General features: G+C 31.7%; 3 protein-coding genes across 6 annotated transcripts in view; 1 reads left to right on the top strand and 2 right to left on the bottom strand.

The window, feature by feature from the left end:
• Positions 1 to 22037, bottom strand: part of LOC143909790 (uncharacterized) — a 743449-nt gene that overhangs the window by 536488 nt on the left and 184924 nt on the right. The window lies entirely within an intron of this gene.
• Positions 13613 to 18555, top strand: LOC143923295 (PAT complex subunit CCDC47). Of its 3 annotated transcripts, none has more exons than XM_077446903.1 (10): positions 13613 to 13716; positions 14259 to 14497; positions 14573 to 14680; positions 14753 to 14927; positions 15000 to 15115; positions 15183 to 15341; positions 16670 to 16860; positions 16942 to 17110; positions 17187 to 17321; positions 17400 to 18555. In XM_077446903.1, the coding sequence occupies exons 2-10, from the start codon at positions 14270 to 14272 to the stop codon at positions 17502 to 17504; spliced, it is 1386 nt and encodes a 461-aa protein (XP_077303029.1). In that variant the 5' UTR covers positions 13613 to 13716; positions 14259 to 14269; the 3' UTR covers positions 17505 to 18555. The 3 variants fall into 3 exon arrangements, with proteins under 3 accessions (XP_077303029.1, XP_077303031.1, XP_077303030.1); XM_077446905.1 differs by having other exon boundaries at positions 13614 to 13716; positions 14753 to 14929; positions 15005 to 15115; XM_077446904.1 differs by having other exon boundaries at positions 13614 to 13716; positions 17403 to 18549.
• On the bottom strand, positions 18642 to 20903 carry LOC143923252 (PI-PLC X domain-containing protein 3). Its single transcript, XM_077446844.1, has 6 exons — positions 20470 to 20903; positions 20240 to 20402; positions 20042 to 20171; positions 19792 to 19950; positions 19522 to 19718; positions 18642 to 19453 (listed from the first exon to the last, which is right to left on the bottom strand). The coding sequence occupies exons 1-6, from the start codon at positions 20561 to 20563 to the stop codon at positions 19234 to 19236; spliced, it is 963 nt and encodes a 320-aa protein (XP_077302970.1). The 5' UTR covers positions 20564 to 20903; the 3' UTR covers positions 18642 to 19233.

The following is a 22037-nucleotide window of genomic DNA, read 5'->3' as shown; positions in this document are numbered from 1 at the left end:
TGCAGCATTTTTATTAAGTCACTGAATTACGAGACACAGAAAACTCGAAATTAACGAGACATCTATGAATTTTCAACTTGTACATACTTTTTTTGTACATCATACTCAAATAGTGGTGACATAGTAGGTAGGAAGATTTTATTCAATTTAATCGAGGAACCGTTTCAACAAAGAAACCAGAAAAATTGGCAAACTCTGATAGGAAACGATCACAAATATCCAAGTCTGACCAGCAGCATTACAGATATACTCAGAATAAATTCTTTTCAATCGAGATCAACTCACAAGATCTAACCCGGCGCCTCTCGGTGCTAGGCAAAAGCCCAACCACCGAGCCATGCTGCTAGCTTATATTGTATATTCCGTATCACGATTTTTGTGGCAACGATTGTCGTGCGTGCAATCGCAATTTGCGCAATAATCCGTAGTCTTTCAACTGAACTTTCTTACGGAAATTACTTCTTAATTATTCTCGTTCACCGACAATAAACGTCGAAGAAACACTTTTTCGTGTAAATATTATTCATTTTCAACAACGGAGAGAAAAAGCGCGCGTTTGGGGCCCCGAATCTTAAATGGTTTGGTGGGAAATGGTTTTTCTTAAAATAATTATGTTCTTTTATCCGGTCTCCGTGACGAGACAGAATGTTTAATGACAGAAAAAGCAAATATCGGAAGGCAAAGATCGAAAATCGAAAGATCTTAAGTCGAAAGATAAAAAAAAAATGGTGCATGGTAAACGGTACATACTCACGTACATACTCACTTAATTTGCGCGAGCAGGATACCACAGGAACAAGACGAACAGGCTTTCCCTCCCGTATTAATGTGCGCGCGCAGAATACGGGAGGAAAAGCATGTTCCTCTTGTTCCTATTGTATCCTGCTCGCGCAAATTAAGTGAGTATGTACATGAGTATGTACCGTTTACCATGCACCATTTTTTTTTGATCTTTCGACTTAAGATCTTTCGATTTTCGATCTTTGCCTTCCGATATTTGCGTTTTCTGTCGTTTAACATTCTGTCTCGTCACGTAGAACCCATTTTTTTTACTTAAGTGGGGGCCTCAAATTTCAAATGCGCCTGGAGTCCCCCCATTTACTTGATCCGCCACTGCTTCTACTATACAAACGATATAATGTCGATCGATATTCATATATTGTATTTTTTTTTCTCAAATACAAATACATACATATACTCATGTTATATGTGCGTATGTACATACGTATATTTGTATTATATATTAGAAGTAATCCATACTTCCGTACTAGATAAGGTATCGCCTAGTTCATTTTATATATTTTTTTAAATTATTTCTTTACATAAATGAAAGATGGTTAGACAGGAATTAGGCAGGAGAACAAAACTGCAGTTACATATATACATGTTACATAATTGTATTTAATTCTATTTAAAAATTTAATATTCATATTACATATATGTATATAATATATATGATATTCCTTCAACATCCCGTCTATGTATCCAGTTCCCCATCAGACTCGAAAGCGTCGTCTAATTTCATTTATGAAAGTGAAATTTTATTGATCCTCCCCACCGTAGCCGACTTGCATGTTTGCCGCGATGAAAATTAATATAATAATTCTATCGAAAATAAAATAATTATTTTCTATTTATGACATTGAAAATAAAACGAATAATTGACTTGCGTATTTCGTATAAAAAGCAAACAAAAGATGTATTTGAACTTTGGTTCGTATTTATTTATGTATACAATATATGTATGTAAGTGCATCTATTCATTATTATTTTATAATATTTTATTTTTATCGATTATATTATTTTCAACATATGTACCTACACCTACACGTAATGATTTTCAAAAATTATAATTTTAAATAACACATTTATCATATCATAATTCACAAATATTTATTTATTTGGAAATAATTTCATTCGTCGTTACAAAATACAGTTTAGCATCTAAAATATAAAAATTTTTGTTTCACTTCGACGACATCAAAATACATATGTACAAACACTAATTTCATCAACAAACTTTCTACAAACCTTCGACGAAACTCATTTTAAAATCATTAATATTATTTTTACCATTGTTAATGCTGTTGCCAGTCGCCTTGGTAATCGAAAGAAACACGTGATGATTGAGTGAACTTCATTTATCATTCGAATTAAAAAAATGTTAATAACCCCTTAATTTTTTTACTGCTCGGATAAAATTTATATTTTTACTCTCAAGTATTGTGTTAGTATATTATAGCAATAATATTAATTGAACTATTAAAGCGAATTCTCTCAATTTAACTCTACACTCACAATACGGGTACGGTGAACCCGGATGTACTACATTTTTTTTCATTTATGCTTATTTATTCTCACATTCAAAGAAATGTAATTTAACACTGCAAACAAATACGAATAGATTATTTGAAGATATTATATTTTATTTTAATTTTGCACTTAAAGATTGAAGTAAAAATTGACTTATACGAACTTACACTTTTATATTAAATGTAAATTATATTTTATTAAATATATATTGTTGATTTCACAGTCAATTCATTTAAAAATTTTCGAAAAAGTATCAAATTGTTATTTTATACCTATAAATAGCCACAATTGACTTTTGAATATAAATTAATTTAATTTAGAACTAATCAATTGTAAAATGGTTTTTGGCTTATTTGAAATAATTATTTTTATATACGTATTCAAATTACACATGACTGTCGTTCATATAATAGCTTATATTACCAGTATTTCTTAGAATTCTACAAAAAAAATGAGTGATTCATTGAAAATTTTATTTTTTTGGGCTTTAAGAGCGATTATAACAATCAAGGCAAGTAAAAATATTTAGTTTGAAAACTGGGCTTGGTTCGTTATTATATTGAACACTCCAATTATTACAAATGGCAAGGACGACCGATAATCTTCGTTGTAAAAAGATCAAATCGAGCGAAGGTCAACCAACTATGAATGGACATGCTTGAAATATAATCATCTCGTTTGTAATGAAAAATAAAAAGTATTGAAAATAAAATGAAAGCGAATATTATTTGATAAATTAAATCCATTTTATACGAATATAAAAATTATATAACTTTTTATTGCGAATGAATGAGTTTATTTTGTAGTGTTTTAAAAAAAATTGTAATAGGAATACATACATATAATATTTTTATTTTCCAGCGAGATAACGATAAAATTTGAAGTTTGACGTTCTTACAACTATATTTTAACGTTTATAATATTTGTCATTTATGTCTATATATATACATATATGTATATGTATACAATATGTACTTCGATCGACAGAACGCGACTGATTCTACACATCTCGATGTATTCCAGTGGTTAACAACCTGTTGATTGTGGACATTGCTGAGCTTTTTCATACTGAAAGCACAACCTTCAGTAATGTTTCTAATATTCTCTGATCAAACCATCAATGTTTTATATTACAAGATAATTTAAATGATATAAATTCTCACTTTGAATTGTAGGATCTTTTTATACGTGTCAATAAATTAAATTGGAAAACAATGTAATAAAGATATTACCAATATTCACACATTATATGTATAGTAAAAATATTCATATTACATATATGTATACAGAAATCTGTAGCGGGGAACCTTGTTAATGTACATATGTATATGACAAATCGACCATGAAAGTACGGCAATTTTTAGTTTCCATTTTTTTTACTCCAATAATAAAATGTAGCACTTACATACTTTCATTTGTGTCAAAGTATTTTGCTTTTCTTTTACTGCGACCAATTATTTAACTTCTTCCAAGAAATGGAAATGTTTGGTCTATATAATCTAAAATAATTTGATAAATTTTGTGTTTAATGTTTAAAAAATATATAGGTCGTCATTCCGGAAATAGTTTATTCAAAACAAACTCAACACAATACTCAAACAGCGACTTCAGAATTCAAGATTTTGTCCTTGACCCACGAATTATATCTGTCTTAGAACTTTTAAAAGCTTTCCTATTTCACACAATCAGTTCGTTCACTTAATGTAATCATCATCATATGTATAATATCGCTATTCTGTGTGCCTGTGTGTGTGTGTGAATCTGTGTATCTGCGATAACGCTCGCCGTACTATAATTATAGGCCTGCGCATCACAGTGTCGGCTCGAAATAAATAGGTTACTATTGTCAATTTCTATTGTTAACCTTTTTTTTGCTCTCTAGACAGCAAAAAAAAGGTCAACAATAGAAATTGACAATAGGAACCCATTTCAGCACCCTCATCCACCAATCTCTAACTATAATAGACGTTTCGATTCGTCATACATATGTATGTACGTCACTGCTAAGCCATTGCCAAGAAAATGTACGAATACAATTACGAAAGAAAAAAACTTCTATATATACTGTTTGTAACCAATGTTTCTTCTAGGCAAATTAGTCTCTGAGCATTTAGCGCCATCTATTGAAAATATATTTAATTAATAGGTAGATTTTACCATTTTTTACCATTAAATATAAATATTAAATTAAATATATTTAAAAGGTATTTGAAAAAAATTTGACTGCGTGCGGATCGAACACAGGACCGACACATTTCATTTAATTTTTTTTTATTTAATAACTTAATATGCCAACACACATGCGATGATATTTCATCGAGTACAACACTAGTAAATAATATGTACGTAAAAAAAAATACACCATATTATTTTTGAGTTTTTTACGAAATTATTTATTCCTTTGATTAAAATAACATTAAAATGTATTTATAGACAGATATGTACATAGATACCGTAGAAGAAAAAGAAGATAACTATTTAACGAGCGATATGTTTCCAACCCGCAATCTTCGTTATGGTCGAGTATCACCGTATTAAAACACAATTTTAAATTAAAATCAAGGTCGTTGGGAGTTGGAGCGAAATATTATTTTTTTTATATATAATATGTATATACTTTGTATATATTGATGATAATATTTTATTTTATGTAGAGAGTTGGTCACCTTAACGACATACACACTAACATAGTTTCACGTATGCGCATGCGCACCACCGTGGTCGCACTGGCTATGATGGTGGCTGGTAAGAAATGCTAATTTCTGTTGGGGCACTGAATGGGGGACTCGAGTGACGGCCGCAATACTAATTAGTTTCAAATGAGCTGATCGGCAGCCAAGAAAGACATACCGAATCGCCAAAACGTCACAGAGAGGCTCAATCTACGGAACCAGTCAAATTGACATGAGCTTCCGTTTTGATAGAATGGGTCCTCTAGGAAGGTCCAATTTCTTATAAATACATACATTTCTTATAAATGCATATGAATTGGTATTTTGAAATTTATCATATTCCTATCTAGGTCAATAAATTCAATCTTTTTCGTGTTTAAATTAAGAAAAAGGTCTATCTTCGGAACTAGTGCTTTACTGAGATAATATTCGCAAAATAAACAGTTTAATCTCCAATTTCGTGGATGACCATATGGAATGCTTATCAGTTTATTAAAATTCAATCTGTTATTCGATACCGTGTTTATATCAACGCGTTTTCGTTCATTAGCTTGTAATTTTCGTAGGTTTTACTAACCTCTTCTTAGTTCAGAATCGATTTTGTTAATGCTCATTTTTAAGATAATGTTGTGTAATGTGTACTTTTTACTTATTTTTTTGATTTTACAGCAGTTTATTTTTACTGTTCATACAAAAAATAACATTTAAACATTTCCAATGAAGGCAGCATCATTTAGTAAATCTACCAGCATTATTTACTACTACCGACGCGACGGTTAAAGGATAACATCTTAGCAAACAACATAAGGCACTATGGAGTCAATGTTTTGGTAACGATTCTTCTTATAGACACCGCATATAACCCATAAAACTTCGTGTGCTTATTAACGTTATTTAATGTGAACATCAAATCTGTTGAAATAAGATGTTCAAAATGTTTGAATTTTTAAACATGTCTATTACGATTATTTTTCACCATTGTACTGTTGGAATTGATTTAAATATATATCATCACCGCGCAAAATGGCAAAGTCTCAAAACGATCGGAATAATTTATAATCATTACCATTTAAACCATTAAATTCTAAATAGATCTCCTTCTATTAAGGATCTTGATGTAATACTTAATAATAAACTCGATTACTTTGAACAAATTTTCTTCATTACTAATAAAGCATATAAATCTCTTGGATTCCTAGTCCCCTCAACTAAATCCTTTAATGATAAGGTCTCACATTGAATTTGCCTCAATTATCTGGTCACCTTTTTATACATCTCATATTAATTGTATTGAAATAGTCCAACTAAAATTTATCAAATCCTTACGCTACCGTTTATCTATCTGTTCCCGATATTTTAAAACTCCTATCATTTAACAATCTTTCTGTCAGGTGACGATTCACTGATGCTACATTCCTTTTTAAGCTCCTAAATGGTTTCCTTGATTGTCCCGATTTACTGAGTAAGGTTGGTTTCAGGATCCCAGTTAGGTATAGACACGTTGCACTCTTTTCACTTAATCCTTTCAAAACCAATTCCGTAAAATATTACTATCTACAGCATGTTTATCGTATGTTTAACGGGGAGCTGAATGATGTTGATCTATTCGGTATTTCCTAGTATCGATTCAGGACTGCCATCGGGAGAGTTTTGCTTGATTGATCCATTTCTATTTCTATTATATAATCTTTATCCAATAATATATCACTTTATGTTTGGAAATGCACTGTTCTATTTAGTGATGTTTTAGTTTTTATTATTTTCATTTTTAATTGTTTGTCTCTATGTACCATTTTATGTAATTGGTACATTTGAGACAAAGGCTCAAATGATATTTTGTTTATACTTTATTTTTATGCATTTATACATCTGTTGTCTGTTGATTTTTCAATAAATAAATATTATAATATGTTGTCAGACCAATGAGCGAAGTGAAATATAGAAGAGCATTGTAAAAATGATTTAATAGTGTTTCCTGAAATATTCTTTTATTGGATGACTTGAATGTTACTAAGTAGTAAAATTAGCTATCAAATGTGTGACTACTTAGTGTATTTGTCAATTAAATGAAATATATTTTTTAAATCCTTTTCAAGGTAATCTAAAATTGAAAAGAGAATATAGTATGATTTTATCAAAATCTGATCAGAATATTCGAATATATTAAATATTATCCTACATGCAATATATTATTAAGCAGACATAATTTTATGCAGTGGTAGTGGGCTTTTGTGAGGAAAAATAAAGGACTTATCCAAGAATAAACCCTTTGGGTGTGCGCGTCGGTGCAAATACACACACTTAAACGGGTCGATGACTGCTCGATCTAAAATTATAATACTAGGGGTCCACATTAAAATGTTTTTATTATCCCGCCGGGCTAATTAATTTTAAGAAAATACAGTTTGTTTAATTTTGCGTGAATGGACGGTCTGATGAAAATTATTAAATAAAATAAAAAAAAACTAAATTATTCTAAAGGAAAATATCGACTTGGCAAACCCCAATGCTAGCATTTTTAAATACATCTAATATATAATTTCGAAAGATACTTTGTATGCAAGGTTTAATGTATGTATGTATGTAAGGTTTGGGTGGTAGAATCCGTGACGTTAAATTTAATAAAAAACAAATGAATATTCAAATAAATTTAAATAAAATAAAACTATTCAAATAAATTTAATAAAATGTTTACTATTAGATTAGCCATATTTAAGCGGTTTATATTACAAATACCGAGCGAAGCCGCGTAAAACCACTAGTATGCTATAAAATATACATATTTAAACGTTCGAATATGGAGAACATACGCTCCAATATGTTTTGTAATGGTTATATTATTTGTGTTACCTAAAGCATACGTTAATTATATATTAATTTTGCAGGTATTATATTTACATAGTGTGTTTACAAATACATTGACATGAGCAGGCCCACACACATAAACACGTATTAGAGGGGGCAAGTTCAGGTGACATGTTATTGATCGGAATAGCTAAATGAGGAGCTAAACTAGTCTACATTTACACTCGCAATTTGATTAGTGGTTACATGCAAATTTCAGCCGGTTCAAAGTATGCGCAACATTTGTAATATAAAATAAATAATCAATACTCTCTTAGTATTTATTTAGGGAAGTTTTAATAGTTTTCAAATTATATAAACGTTCGCTTAATTGTTTCATACAAGTTGAACCATTATAAACGGTACTAAAAATAAATTTATGTATTCGAACAGTTTCTATAAAAAAATTTTATGTGCGAAAAATAGAAATACGCCATAAATTAAAAAAAAAAATGTTAAAATTCAAAATTAGTAAAATATCTAGTTTCTACAGATCGGCGCTCGGTTTCTATTTGGATAAAAAATGGGTTCACCACTGTCAATTTCTGTTGCCAACCTTTTTTTTGCTCTCTAGCTTTATAAGACAATAGCAACTGAGAATGGTGAACCCATTTTTTTGTCCAAATAGAAACCGAGCGCTGATCTCTACTCATTACTAGACTACGGATACAGACCGTGCTTTTTCCAGGAATCGGGGTGGCTTAGCTCTATTTACAAAGCTAGAGAGCAAAAGAAAAGGTTGGGCTAACCTTTAACAAATGTATTTACAACAATTGAACAATACGCGGCACCCTCTGGGTCCAGGCTTTACTGAGTCATTACACATAGCAATGGAAATATCATGCCCGGAATAGGAACAATATGAAAATTAAAATGCATATTAAAAGTCCAAAAGAGGGACCTTTAACATGATCATAATTCGTCGAAGACGTTATATACATATATGAACTGATCTAGTCCAACATGGATATCGTACATTTTTGGAGAAATTTTAAGTATATACATATATCAAGAAATAAAGAAACGTATGAAATTAGGATGGAGTGTGTTTGGGCGAATGAAGGCTGAATTCAAATCAAGAATGCCACTTTGCCTGAAGAAAAAGATCTTCAATCAATGTGTTTTGCCAGTGATGACGTATAGATGTGAAATTGGACATTGGACGCCAAAATGCTACACAAAGTCCAATGTACCCAAAGAAGTATGGAACGATGTATACTGGGCATAACGAGGAAAGACAGAAAACAGAATACGTGGGTGAGAAGTATGACAAGGAAATTGCAAATAGTGGAGAAAGTGAAGAGATTAAAATGGTAATGGGTGGGTTACATAGCTGGAAGAATGGACGAAAAGTGCTGGAATGATACCCGAAAGAATGTAAAAGGGTGAAAAGACGGCCCCAAGAAAGATGGGAGAGACTTGCGCAAAACAGACAAGAATGACGAATGGCTGTAAATCACAACCCAAAAATTGTCAGAAGGCTTTTTTTGTAAAATTATCTAGGGAATGCCACACGTCTATATAATGTAAAATTATTTCCGTACAATTAACAAATCACAGGTCTATATTCTACCAAATAAATGACATTGTGAACGAATTTATAACATTTAAAAACCTTCAAAAAATGTCTCCTGAAACATTACAAATTTTTGTAATGTGATGCTGTTGTCGCAAATTAGCGATATAAATACATAATATGATAACTGTAAGGCATGCAATCAAATATAAATACTTTATAAGGGAAGTAAGTAGAAAAGAAAGCCAAACTGGTTGACCTAAACAGCTTTAAAAAATATTTTTTCAAGTATGAATGTACATATGTACGTGTATGGATACTAACATGTTTTTTATGGTTGTCGTTATGGTAATGGTTGTTATTGAAATTGTTTAATTACAATATTATTTTGAAATATAATACTTATAAGAGTTGAGCATTGCCGAGATAATATTATTATTCTCTGGCATACCCACACATATGCACAAATGCTGTTCATTTTATCGAACAAGTGTGTTTATATGAAAACATACACGCATACACACTCCCGTGAGTTTGTAGGGGTCCCTGGAGCAGGATGTTACTCGCAGTGGGGGGGAAGTTGCCGGGGGGGGGGGGGGGATGGAGAGGAAAATGTAAACTGGTATGTGTAGATATGTTAAATGTTCGAATACGTGAGCGTTTTCGCTTGTGGTGGTGAAATGCGCATTTAATATTCGTCGGGGAGGGTGAGTGCAGCGCTTCCGTTCGAGGCGCAATTTATTTTCATTTAAACTTGAATCTCATAGATAAATTTAAATATTTATATAATAATACGAGGTCGCCGCAATTTTGCGAATTCATAAACGTTGAAGTTCTATTGGATTGATGGAATATGAAAATATCCATTGAGATATTCGGATGTACATATGTATAATTTGTAATGTAGTAGTGCTGGTGACCCGATTCGACCCGGGAATATCACGATTTGTTGATGTCTCGATTCCCCGGAAAATTTACAACGAGTCCCAGATATTGCATATCGTATCATCATCATATTATTATTTTTATTTTTATTACATTTTATACCAGGAAGGCCTTACGGGTAAACCCCAATGCGCCTTCCTGGCCAATTACAAACAATACAGCATTTTTTTATTATACAAGTCGCTGAATTACGAGACACTGAAAACTCGAGACATCTATGAATTGTACATTAATCATACTCAAATAGTGGTGACATAGTAGGTAGGAAGGATTTTAGTTTCAAGTTTCAACAATGAAATCATAGAAAATTGGCAAACTCTGATAGACCTGGTGTCACAAATATCCAGGTGTGACAACAGCACTACAGATATACTCAGAAAAAATATTTTCAATCGAGGTCAGCTCATGGGATTGAACCCGGCGCCTCTCGGTGATAGGCAGAAGCTTAACGACAGTATCTCGTAACACTGAAAACTCGAGACATCTATGAATTGTACATTAACCATACTCAAATAGTGGTGACATAGTAGGTAGGAAGGATTTTAGTTTCAAGTTTCAACAATGAAATCATAGAAAATTGGCAAACTCTGATCGACCTGGTGTCACAAATATCCAGGTGTGACAACAGCACTACAGATATACTCAGAAAAAATATTTTCAATCGAGGTCAGCTCATGGGATTGAACCCGGCGCCTCTCGGTGATAGGCAGAAGCTTAACGACAGTATCTCGTAACACTGAAAACTCGAGACATCTATGAATTGTACATTAATCATACTCAAATAGTGGTGACATAGTAGGTAGGAAGGATTTTAGTTTCAAGTTTCAACAATGAAATCATAGAAAATTGACAAACTCTGATCGACCTGGAGTCACAAATATCCAGGTGTGACAACAGCACTACAGATATACTCAGAAAATTTATTTTTAATCGAGGTCAGCTCATGGGATCGAACCCGGCGCCTCTCGGTGATAGGCAGAAGCTTAACGACCGAGCTTCGATATAATATAATATAAGACACACAGAATGGCATATATACAATATCGCTATTCTGTGTGTCTGTGTATCTGTATATCTGCGATAACGCTCGCCGTACTATAATTGCGATTCGCAATACATATGTACATATGTACGTCACAGCTAAAACACTGCCAACAAAGTGTACGAATATAATAAGAAAACAGATTAAGAAAAAACTTCTATATATACTGTTACAAATTTTTCTCTGAAATAAGTCTCTGAGCATTTAGCGCCATCTATTGAAAATTTATTTAATTAATTAATTAATTGATTAATTTTTCTATTGGTGTTTTGTATTGTTTATATGTAGGTAGGTAGGTAGTTTTTACCATTTTTTTTCATATAAAAAAAATAAATATAAATATGAAATTAAATATATTTAAAAGGTATTTGAAAAAACACAGGACCGACACATTTCTTTTAATTTTTTTTTATTTAATAACTTAATATGCCTACATCCATGCGATGATATTTTATCGGGTACAACACTAGATTTATAATAAAATTCAACAAAAATATTTTGCTATCATATTGAACTACTGTAAAACATTTATGTTTCAATTGTGCGCTTGGTTATATATAAACGCAGTTGGAACAAAAATAATTTCGTAATTTCAATTGAATTTCGGGAGCCAGATGTTCCGTGGTCGAGATTTTAGTGATGTGTGCTAGATCCCTTTGTGCGGAATTATCACTGAACCTTCAGAAACACTAGGTAAGGTACATAGTACATACAATATATGTATGTACATTGTTGAATGGAAAAATAAGGTTTCGTTTTAGTATAATGACGTAAAATAAAAATAAATCTTTTCTGGAAATAAATAACAACTATCAAAAATATAATTTGCCATGGACTATGCAATTTTTGGTAGAGTACGTGCAAGTAGAATTTTCAGATATGACAGGATATGATAGAACGTGACAGGATTTTCGAAAGGATGTATCGATTTATATTAGTTAGCAAAATAAATTTTTGATTTATTTTGTTATTGTTATTGCTTAACCGGGTAAATGTTAAGATAAGTACATAAAAAAAGATCAAATGTGTATTCTAATTATTTGATTTGCAATTAATCAATGGGGCCGTCGACACCAACAATATTACTTACAATATTTTCGGTGTCGACGGCCCCAATGAAGGATTACTTCATTATTCGATATTTAGAGATATGGCCGTAGCCAGGGTTTTTTTTAGGGGGGGGGGGCTGAAACACAGGCGCACCCGCATCACTGAGGACGGCTGGCATGAGATTCAGCGAAAAAGTTTATAACATTTTCCTTAAAAATTTCTACATCACGATATATGTATGTATAGCAAGCATGGCCACGAGAGCCATGAGCGGAGTTTATATTTTGGGCGTGAACCTTCGTTTTCCTTTCCATTATTTGAAAAGAATGAGAGAACAATATCAATTTTTTTAATGTTATTCGTCCTTTATTTGTCAAAAAAAACCGTGTGCGAGATCGCTTTGTGCGGAATAATCACCCAACCGTATGTAAGTACATGAGAGCAGGTCCATTTAAAAAAAAAATTATTAAAAAAAATCCTTTTGTTCCACTTCTCTTCATCTTTGACAGCAAATTTTGCGTTCACAATATACATATTTACGAAAATGTAATTTACATAGTTTGGTAAATTTTAAATGTAATATCGGTAAATGGGTTAGATCCCAAATGTGAATCGCTTCCAGGATAACCACCGCTACGAAAATCGGTCACACGAAAATTCGTCGCACAGGAAAATTGCCGCCCAGAAAATTACCCAAATCTCGATTAAAAAGAATTTGTTGAGCAGAAAGAAGACTCAGTCTGAGCGGTGAAAAAAATACTTTTGGGTCTTATTTTTGTGAGTACTATTTCTTGGTTGATGTGTAAACGGTAAACGGACTACTAGTCATATGTGAACCAACCAGTCGCTCTAGATCGGTCACACGTGATCACCCGTCACACTAAAACTGATCACGAGAAAACTGGTCACACCCTAAAACTGGTCACGAGAAAACTGATCACACCCTAAAATCGGTTAACCAGTTTTCTTGTGACGGGTGATCACGTGTGACCGATCTAGAGCGACCGGTTGTCCTGTGACTGGTTCACATTTGACTAGTAATCACCGAACCGTGTAAACACAAAGACACTTCTGATTTTAGATTTTTTTTTAAATTACTGATAAAATTAGCTTCTAAATTTTTTTTAAATTCTTTATATTAATTACATAATAATTGATTTATTTTATGCCTATAATTGCATTAAAATATTACAAAGAATTCAATATATGTTTCGGTCATGCTCGTATGTTAGGACGGGTGCGCGTGACGTGAGCGCATAACCTATATTCGTCGGTCGATGGCTTCGGCCCGATTGTGATAAAAATATAATATCGTAGTGAAAAACCTACACCTGGTTAGTTTAATTGGAAATTTTGCATTATTTTTGCATCCGAGTTCAAATTCAGCAACGAGTTTGACATGTTCCTGTGTATTTATTGATTATTTGACTTGTGTCCCTTTGCAATATAGATATGTAGGTGACCTATGATTTCGCCATCATAAACGGCACACCCTATAAATACCTCAGTGTTAATTTTATCTCATTTTTATGACTTATTAATTGCAAATGATTCCTTTTTTAAATTAATTACATTGATAAGGTTCAAATTATAGTGACAGACAAAATTGCCTAAATGCAACAGATTCCAAACATTGAAGATTTGACAGTTTTGTACTGAAATGTTGGAAGAAATTAATATAAAATTATTTTTTTAATTGAAAATAAAATCGGATCTAATTCTTGAATTAAAATGTCACTCATTTTATATACTAATCTTGTTAATAATATTGAGTCATATATACAACTCCAATCCAATTAAAACTGACCTACAAATTCACTCATTTGAATATTCAACCGTTTAAATCTGAAACGTATGCATATGTTTTTATTTTCAGATCACTTCATCATGAAATTTTGGCTATTAGTGTCCCAGATATTTCTGGTTTTGGGATTTTTAATCCTTTCAGTGTCGCCATCGCTTGACGATGCTTCACTCCTTCAAGACAACGAATTCGCCGAATTCGAGCAGTTTGATTCCGAAGATGACTCTCAAGAAATCGGCGTCGGCTCTCAACCTCCACCTCTATATAATATCATAACCGTGGACGAATCCGAAGATGATATTCTCGTTGAGGTAAATATATTGAATTTTAGTACAAGTATAGATCACTAGTAAAATATTTGTACACATCTTTCTTGTTAATTTCAGGATGAAGACAACGAATTCGAGCACTTTCAAGATCCGGAAGAATTCGAAGGATTCACTGAAGATGCTCCAAACCCAGCTCAAGAGCAACCCAAAATTACAATTACCAAAGTATGCTTTTATCGTTTGATTATTTTGATGAATTTACCATATTGATTATTTGTGAATGTTTTTGCTTTTTAGGTTCCAATCATGATGAGAGCTAGATGGGAAGCTTATTGGGCTGAAGGTTTGCTAGTTTTAGGTTTAGTCGCATACGCTGCGACATTCTTAATAGGTCGTTCTAAGAATACTTCCATCGTGGCCGCTTTCACACACTTTCACAAGCCATTACTTGACGATAACTTCACACTCGTCGGTGTGTATAATAATATTTTTACTATTCACATTACACTTCTGTGTTTTGCTGATTGATGCGGTTTTATTACAGGGGAGGAAGTGGGAGAGCCTGGAGTTTGGAGGAAAGAAGCCGAGCATTGTTATACTATGTGGTGTAGCGGGCGGACGTGCTGTGAAGGAATGCTTCTTACTCTGAAACTTATCAAAGTATTTTAATTTTTAAGACTTGAATTTCATAAGATTTTTTTTATATTACCGACAATTTTTATTGCAGAGGCAAGATTTGGTACATTTAGCTATTGGACTCGTTAGATTAACTGTGGACACGCTAATAATACGAGTGGAACTCGGCAAAGATGATATGGATGCTTTTGTCACCTGCGTCGCTGTAAAGAAAACTGCCATTAAACTTCAAAAGGAAATGGCAGACCTTGTTAGTAACTATTCATTTTATTATACTACAGCTATGTATTTTTCTAGGAATAAACACTTAGTTGATGTCAAATCTTTTGTAACGAAATTATCACGATAATTTAAATTATAAAGTTCTTACAGACATACATACATATGTGTATTATATATATATAATTAGTGTTATACCTGATGATTAGAGACACGTATTTTGGGCATCTATTTTTGCCAATTTTAGCATTTTTATTTTGCATTTTAGCTTTTTAGGGCATTAAAAATGTTCAATTTTAGCATCTATTTTTATGAAGAGTTTAATTTTAAATAATAAAAAATTTCGATGAATTTTAATAAAAATTTATATATATATATACAATTTAAAGACAACACAACAATTAAAAAATAATTTTAAAATGTTTTGGAATTAAAATTACAATGAAAAAAACATGAATATAAAAATACAAAGACAAAAAATATGAATATAAAAATATAATACCAATTAAAATTTATTAAAACTCAACATGGAGCATATTTCTACAGATTCTTTTTTACCGATTCGTACGACGATCGGTAACTATTATAGGTATATTGTATTTACTAAAATACCTTTTAGCATCCAAACTATTGACAGGACATCATATAGATTTTAGAGCTGCACAACTTTAATTTTTGTTGCCATCAATAATAGCAATATATCATAGGATTCACTTTTTATATTTTCTAGTAATTGTCTAAAAAAGTGCTGATATCCTTCCAAACATTGAGCCTCTGTTAATACATTGAACAATGGCAGGTTTCTAAAAAACAAAACTATTTCCTTAACATTAATATTAGATTTTGTACCTGCCACAGATATATTGAATAGTTTACTCAATGTTTGGAGCAATAGATTTGTCTCATTTAGTCTTCGAGTGCGAAAAAGCGTCTAGTTTTAAGACTTTTTTTGGATACACAGCTCCAACTGTTTTGTTCAGTTCAGTAGTAGACAAAAGCAGTTGCTTGGTTTCGACAGGAAAAACACCGTCTATGGTAAACTGCAAGCTCTGTTTTATCCCCTCAATTTATTCACATAATAAATGGGCAAAGGGATAGGAAGAACCTTCTAAATTGTCTATTAATTTTATAAATTTTATGCAAATTTCACTTTTGTTTGTTATTTCAGCATCTATTCGCATATTTTACGAATTTTAGCATTAATAGCAAAATGTCCAAAATACATGATATATCATTGCATGGGTGTTGGCATATTAAGTTATTAAAAAAAAAAAAAGAAAGGTTTTTTTCTTGTTATTGTATTCGTAAATATAAGATGTACATACATATATCTAGATTGATGTATTTTTCTTTTTTCAGAGTGTATTTTGTGGAGAAAAGCGACCGGGCGACAAATGTGGTTTGCCCGAATCGTTTTCCGTACTGTCTGAAATCGGAGAAGCTACTCAGGCTATCTTCGATCAAAGAGTGTGTGCCGCTATTGAAAAATTCGGCCATCTTATTGACTACATTCATATCAGCGATCAATATTCAGGACCTAAACAAACTGAGTAATTTTATTTTATTCATTTGTTTTTATAAAAATTTCAAATAATACAATTATTATTATATTAAATTTAATTCTATTATAGAGAAACTAGCAGCACTAAGCTTCCCGAATGTCAACGTGTATTACTTATGGGTGTTACGTTGCCGTGTGTCGTAGCTGGTATTGATAAAGGTTGTGAAGCCGTTGCTCCCGTTCTTACATTGTTGTTTTACATGATGGAGAAGCTTAAAAGATTCCGGCTTTCTAAAGAGGTATTTTTTTGTTTATTCCCTCGTCGATATTGTGTATGATGTATGAATAAAACCACTGTAATGTATTTTAATTTAGGCTGCTACGAAGTCTGAACGGAATCGTCAGAAAGTGGAGGAGGCTTTCTTGCGCAGCACTCACGCTGCCCGTCAACAATTGGCTGCTCAAAGACGTGAAGATAAACGTCGAGTTGAAAAAGACCGTATACTGGCAGTCAGTTTCAGTTTTATTGTTGAATTAGGCTTTTTAGTGTGTGTATGATAGAACTAATGTTGGCATTTGACTGTGCAGGAGGAAGACCCGGAGAAGCAGCGTCGTTGGGAACGCAAGGAGCAAAAGCGTCAACTCAAGAAGAAGACTCCCAAGATGAAGCAGTTGAAAGTGAAGGCATTGTAAACTGTTTTCAGGAATACCTTTTCACGTTTTGGAAATTTCGAGAGTAATATATATATACACTTCTATAGTAATACTTCCAAGTTTTTGTAACGCATAATAATAATCGAATATGTTTGAATGATTGTTTGTGTGACGAATTGAATCAATGTACAATTTTTCTATTGATAGAAGAAAAATAAAAATAATACATTTTATTTCATTTCCAAATTAGACAATCATGAATTGATAAAAGCGAATTCACTTTTGAAGTTTTGTATTTTAGAATATAATTATTTCTATTATAAATACTGTTATAAATATTATTAATTGAATTGGTGACTTTTATTTATTGTTTATTGACATTTTCGTAAGCGATGTCTACTTGAAATCGACTGTGCCACTAGTCTTTGTGATTAAGTTTTGTCTAAATATTTTATCTACGAATACTACATATTTTTATTTTAGTTTGTAATTTTTTCAACATTTATTACTACATATTTTGATTATTTTATATTTTAACTATTGCTGCTTTGTAATTCAATTTTGTTTTAATATTACTGTACATACATATATCAATTACCGCAATAGTTGATCATAACTAAGTTTTAATAAAAATAATTTGAACAAAATATGAGATTCTGTAGACAATATGTACATTCTATGCATGATACATAACATTCAAGAGATCACAGTTTGCAAATATTATATATGAAAACATTTAATATTCATATTGTTTGTTTTTTTTTAGTTTCAAATACACATCTGTGTAATCATAAATTTTCGATAAGCACATTTCAGTTTATAATTATTATTGACCGCATGTAAGCGAGTACTGTATAACTGGTAATAAATGTGTATTATTTATATTTAAGGGTCGGCTCAACAAAAAACATGTAGTACTCATTGTTTTTAGTGGTTTAAGATTAGTTTCATCTTTAAATAATTTGCGTTAATACTTTAATATATTATTAAAAAGGTGTATGATTCTGTAATTTTGGATGGGAATGCATTGTAATGTATTGTTCCTTTATGTAATTTATTATTTACTCAAATAAAGTGCCAATGCAATTTATTTGTATTTTAATTATGCGTTTATAAAATATATTTTATTTATATATGTACATAAAGAAAAAAATGGGGAAAAAAAACAACTAATTTATGACAAACACATGAGTATTCAATTAAAGCATCTTATAAATTTAAAATAGACATTCACCTTAAAATTCATCATTGATAATGCTAAAGTTCACACTGATATAAATATATGAATATATTTATAATTTTTTTGTTTTATAGTTTTTCATACATTTTTTAAAGCCTCTTAAATTTCTAAATAAAATAAATGTTTCACAGCTACACAAAAAAAATAAACCTACATAATTGGAATGCATTGTTTAGTATTATCATAACCTAAACAAATTTAAGGAGTATTTTTTTTTACGTGGTTTTTAAATTAATCGTATACATACATATGTACGTTTGCGTGTATAAAATAAGGCATTCATTAACAATTAATTTTAGTAATAGTTATTAAAATACATGATAATACATTTTAAAATTTGTCAGAGATATATCTCGTAATATTGAATTTGGTATAGTAGCAAAATATGTTTGTACAAATATTTTGTGCGATTTATTTTCTATAAACCTATGCATAAAATATATTAATACTAATAGTGTAAAAATATCTTTATACATAGACATACACACAAGACATGAATAAATAGTATAATATTTATTGCATATGCATCTACTGATCACTCGACAGTAGTTTATAATTTAAAGCTATTATACTCTTTGGAAATATATTCTGATTGAAGTCTACGAAGTCTGCAATCACCACATTGACTCGAAGAGCGCCAGAAGAAAATGGAGCAAGGGGAGGAGGACCAGGTAGCAAATCGTCTATCCACGGCAGTACCTTATTGACAACTGGCTTAGCGCAACTGTCACGAATGTTTGAACGCCATCTAAAAAGTACAATTTAATATAAGATTGTGAAGAAATTGTATGGCATTAATTATAATAATTATATTACTTGAGAATGACGAAGGCCGTGGTTGGAGTTAAAACAGCTTGGAGTACAAAGCCAGCTGATGGTGACCTGTGTGCAGAAGCCATCCAATCCAACAATCCTTTCGTGTTGGTTTGTCGTGGCCACGGTGTAGGCATTTGACCGTTTCGCCAAAATCTTCCACTACTCACCACTACTTCGTTTCGATACACAATGATGATCTATAAAATGAAAATACAGCACATTTCTTACTTGAGAATTAGTATTGGGTGCATCGATTCAAATGATAAACACCTGCTGTCTTTGTCTGCTCAGAGAGTTGAGTGTGATTGCTTCCAAATTGTGTTGCGGAGGACATATTCTCAATCCGAATGTGTTGACGAGGATGCTGAAAAGTCGGCGATGATCTTCAAGTTTGAATTCGTAAAAATGCTGGCAGTCGAGAATAATCACCTTAAATATAACAGTTGCAATTATTATAAAGTATTTAAAGATAAAAATAATATATTGAATATATGTAGAATAGAAAAAATAAAATGATCACTTCATCTGGGTGAGAATCTAAAAATGATTTAATTTCGTTGAAGCCATCTTCAACTTCTCCAGCGTATAGACCGTGAGTGAAGAATATTTTGTTCGTGTCAGACTTTGTAGCGAATCTCAAATCAAAAAACCTGCAATATATATGAATTAGTATCGTTGAATATGTGCTGTAATTTATCCAAAAGCATAAAAAATGCACCTTATTCCGCTAAATAGTTGCTGGTGGACATTGATTTGTTGCGTTTTCGACCATCTGATTATGGTGCCTTTGAAGAGAGGCCACAATCTGCGTACAATAGACGGTGCATCTGGAGCCAAAGTACTGTCACGGTTTATGTTAAAGGTCATAGAATCGTGACTTCCTATTGAAAACGTACTCGGTCAGTGAGGGGTTGAAAATTGTCATATAAATCATATCGAAAAATAAACCTGGTATTGCAAGATATATGAATGGTGTATTTTTTATCGATTCTGGCAGTTGGGACATCCAGTTTTCCAGGTCAATTTGCAATCCGTCCGTCATTATTATTGAATACGTGTGTCAGAGCAGCAGAATCACTTCAAATGAATGCATGCGAGATTTTTTTTGTAAAAAATAACTGTATTTTCAGTCATTGTTTATGAACTGGTGTCGAAGTATACTGTGGGAACTGTCGGTTAATGCGAAGGTCGCAAGACAAATGACTGAGAGATAAAATGCGTCATTGTTCGTAAATTGAGCCAGCAAACAATGATATAGATAAAACTAGATTGAAAGTCTTTCAAAAAAGCAAAATGTGCAAGTGAAATTTGAAGAAAGACGCCAAACATCAAAAACAGCTGATAATGACAGTTGTTTATCTTGTCTTTATCGTATTAAACATGTGAGAAGTTGACCATTACCAAACGTAAATGCTAAAAATTCAAATAAAACAGCGCTTATACAGTTATTGGACACGTGGATTTTAAAATGTGAAATAAGATCCTTTCTTAGTGAATCAATAGTGATGCTGTTCACTACTATGTTACTGATATATACATTATATATTTTTTTCAGTATTTTAGCCTTACATATATATTTTTTCGATGAAAATATACATTTATCACTGAAAGCGTTAAATACAGATATATTCATAAGTGAGTAATGATTCAGATGCATTTCGTAGTACTTTCTTCCAAACGTATAAACCTGAACTAATATAAATCACAGCAGTATGATACGCAAGAAATTAAAACTATAATGCCCATAATATGTTTATTTTATCATTTAATATATGTACATATATATGTATGTTCTCTCCTTGATATTATTGTTTTTGTTTACTTAATCATTATCATATTGAATATTGTTGAATGACTCGTTTAATGAGTCATTTACAAATGATTTTTTTCATTCTGTGATTTATCACTTTTTTTAAGCCTTCTACAAACTAAACCATGAATAAAAAACTACGCAAAATTTTCACGTTCATCATCTGTTGCAAGGGGCATCAAGCTCTCTAACCAGATTGCTGTCAATTTGGATCTGTTAAATATAAAATATGCCGATCTGATTGACGGACTGTTTAATTTCAGTTCGTAAACGGGTTTGTATTGATTTTCCATTCATTTTTATGTTTATTTGGTTTTTTATTATATTTTATTTTGCATTCATACTATTGTACCTTTTTTGTTTGGCTTTTTTTGTTTGTGACGACTTGGGGCTTTCTGTACTTTGACTATGGCCAAAATTGTAAATAAATGAGATGTGGATTTAGTCAACGCGGCGAATTTTATTCATAGTCGTATTTTTACGCAGTGATTATTTTTTACACAGTCGTGTTTATTCACATCAGCTTAGAGGGTTTTCCTTTATGTCTTGTATGGAAATAATTGAAACGTCATGTACACATTGTTGCCTCATGTTATATGAGTGACAGTATAAAATAATGGAATGTTTTTAATTCACGGCTTTATTTAAATGTGCGGGGGAGGGGGGAAGAAGTTATATGGGACCTAAAAAGACGCTTGTACCCTTA

Source organism: Arctopsyche grandis, chromosome 3, assembly GCF_051622035.1.
Source record: "Arctopsyche grandis isolate Sample6627 chromosome 3, ASM5162203v2, whole genome shotgun sequence".
Taxonomy (NCBI): Eukaryota; Metazoa; Arthropoda; class Insecta; order Trichoptera; family Hydropsychidae; genus Arctopsyche; species Arctopsyche grandis.
This window is presented reverse-complemented; position numbering and strand designations above follow the sequence as displayed.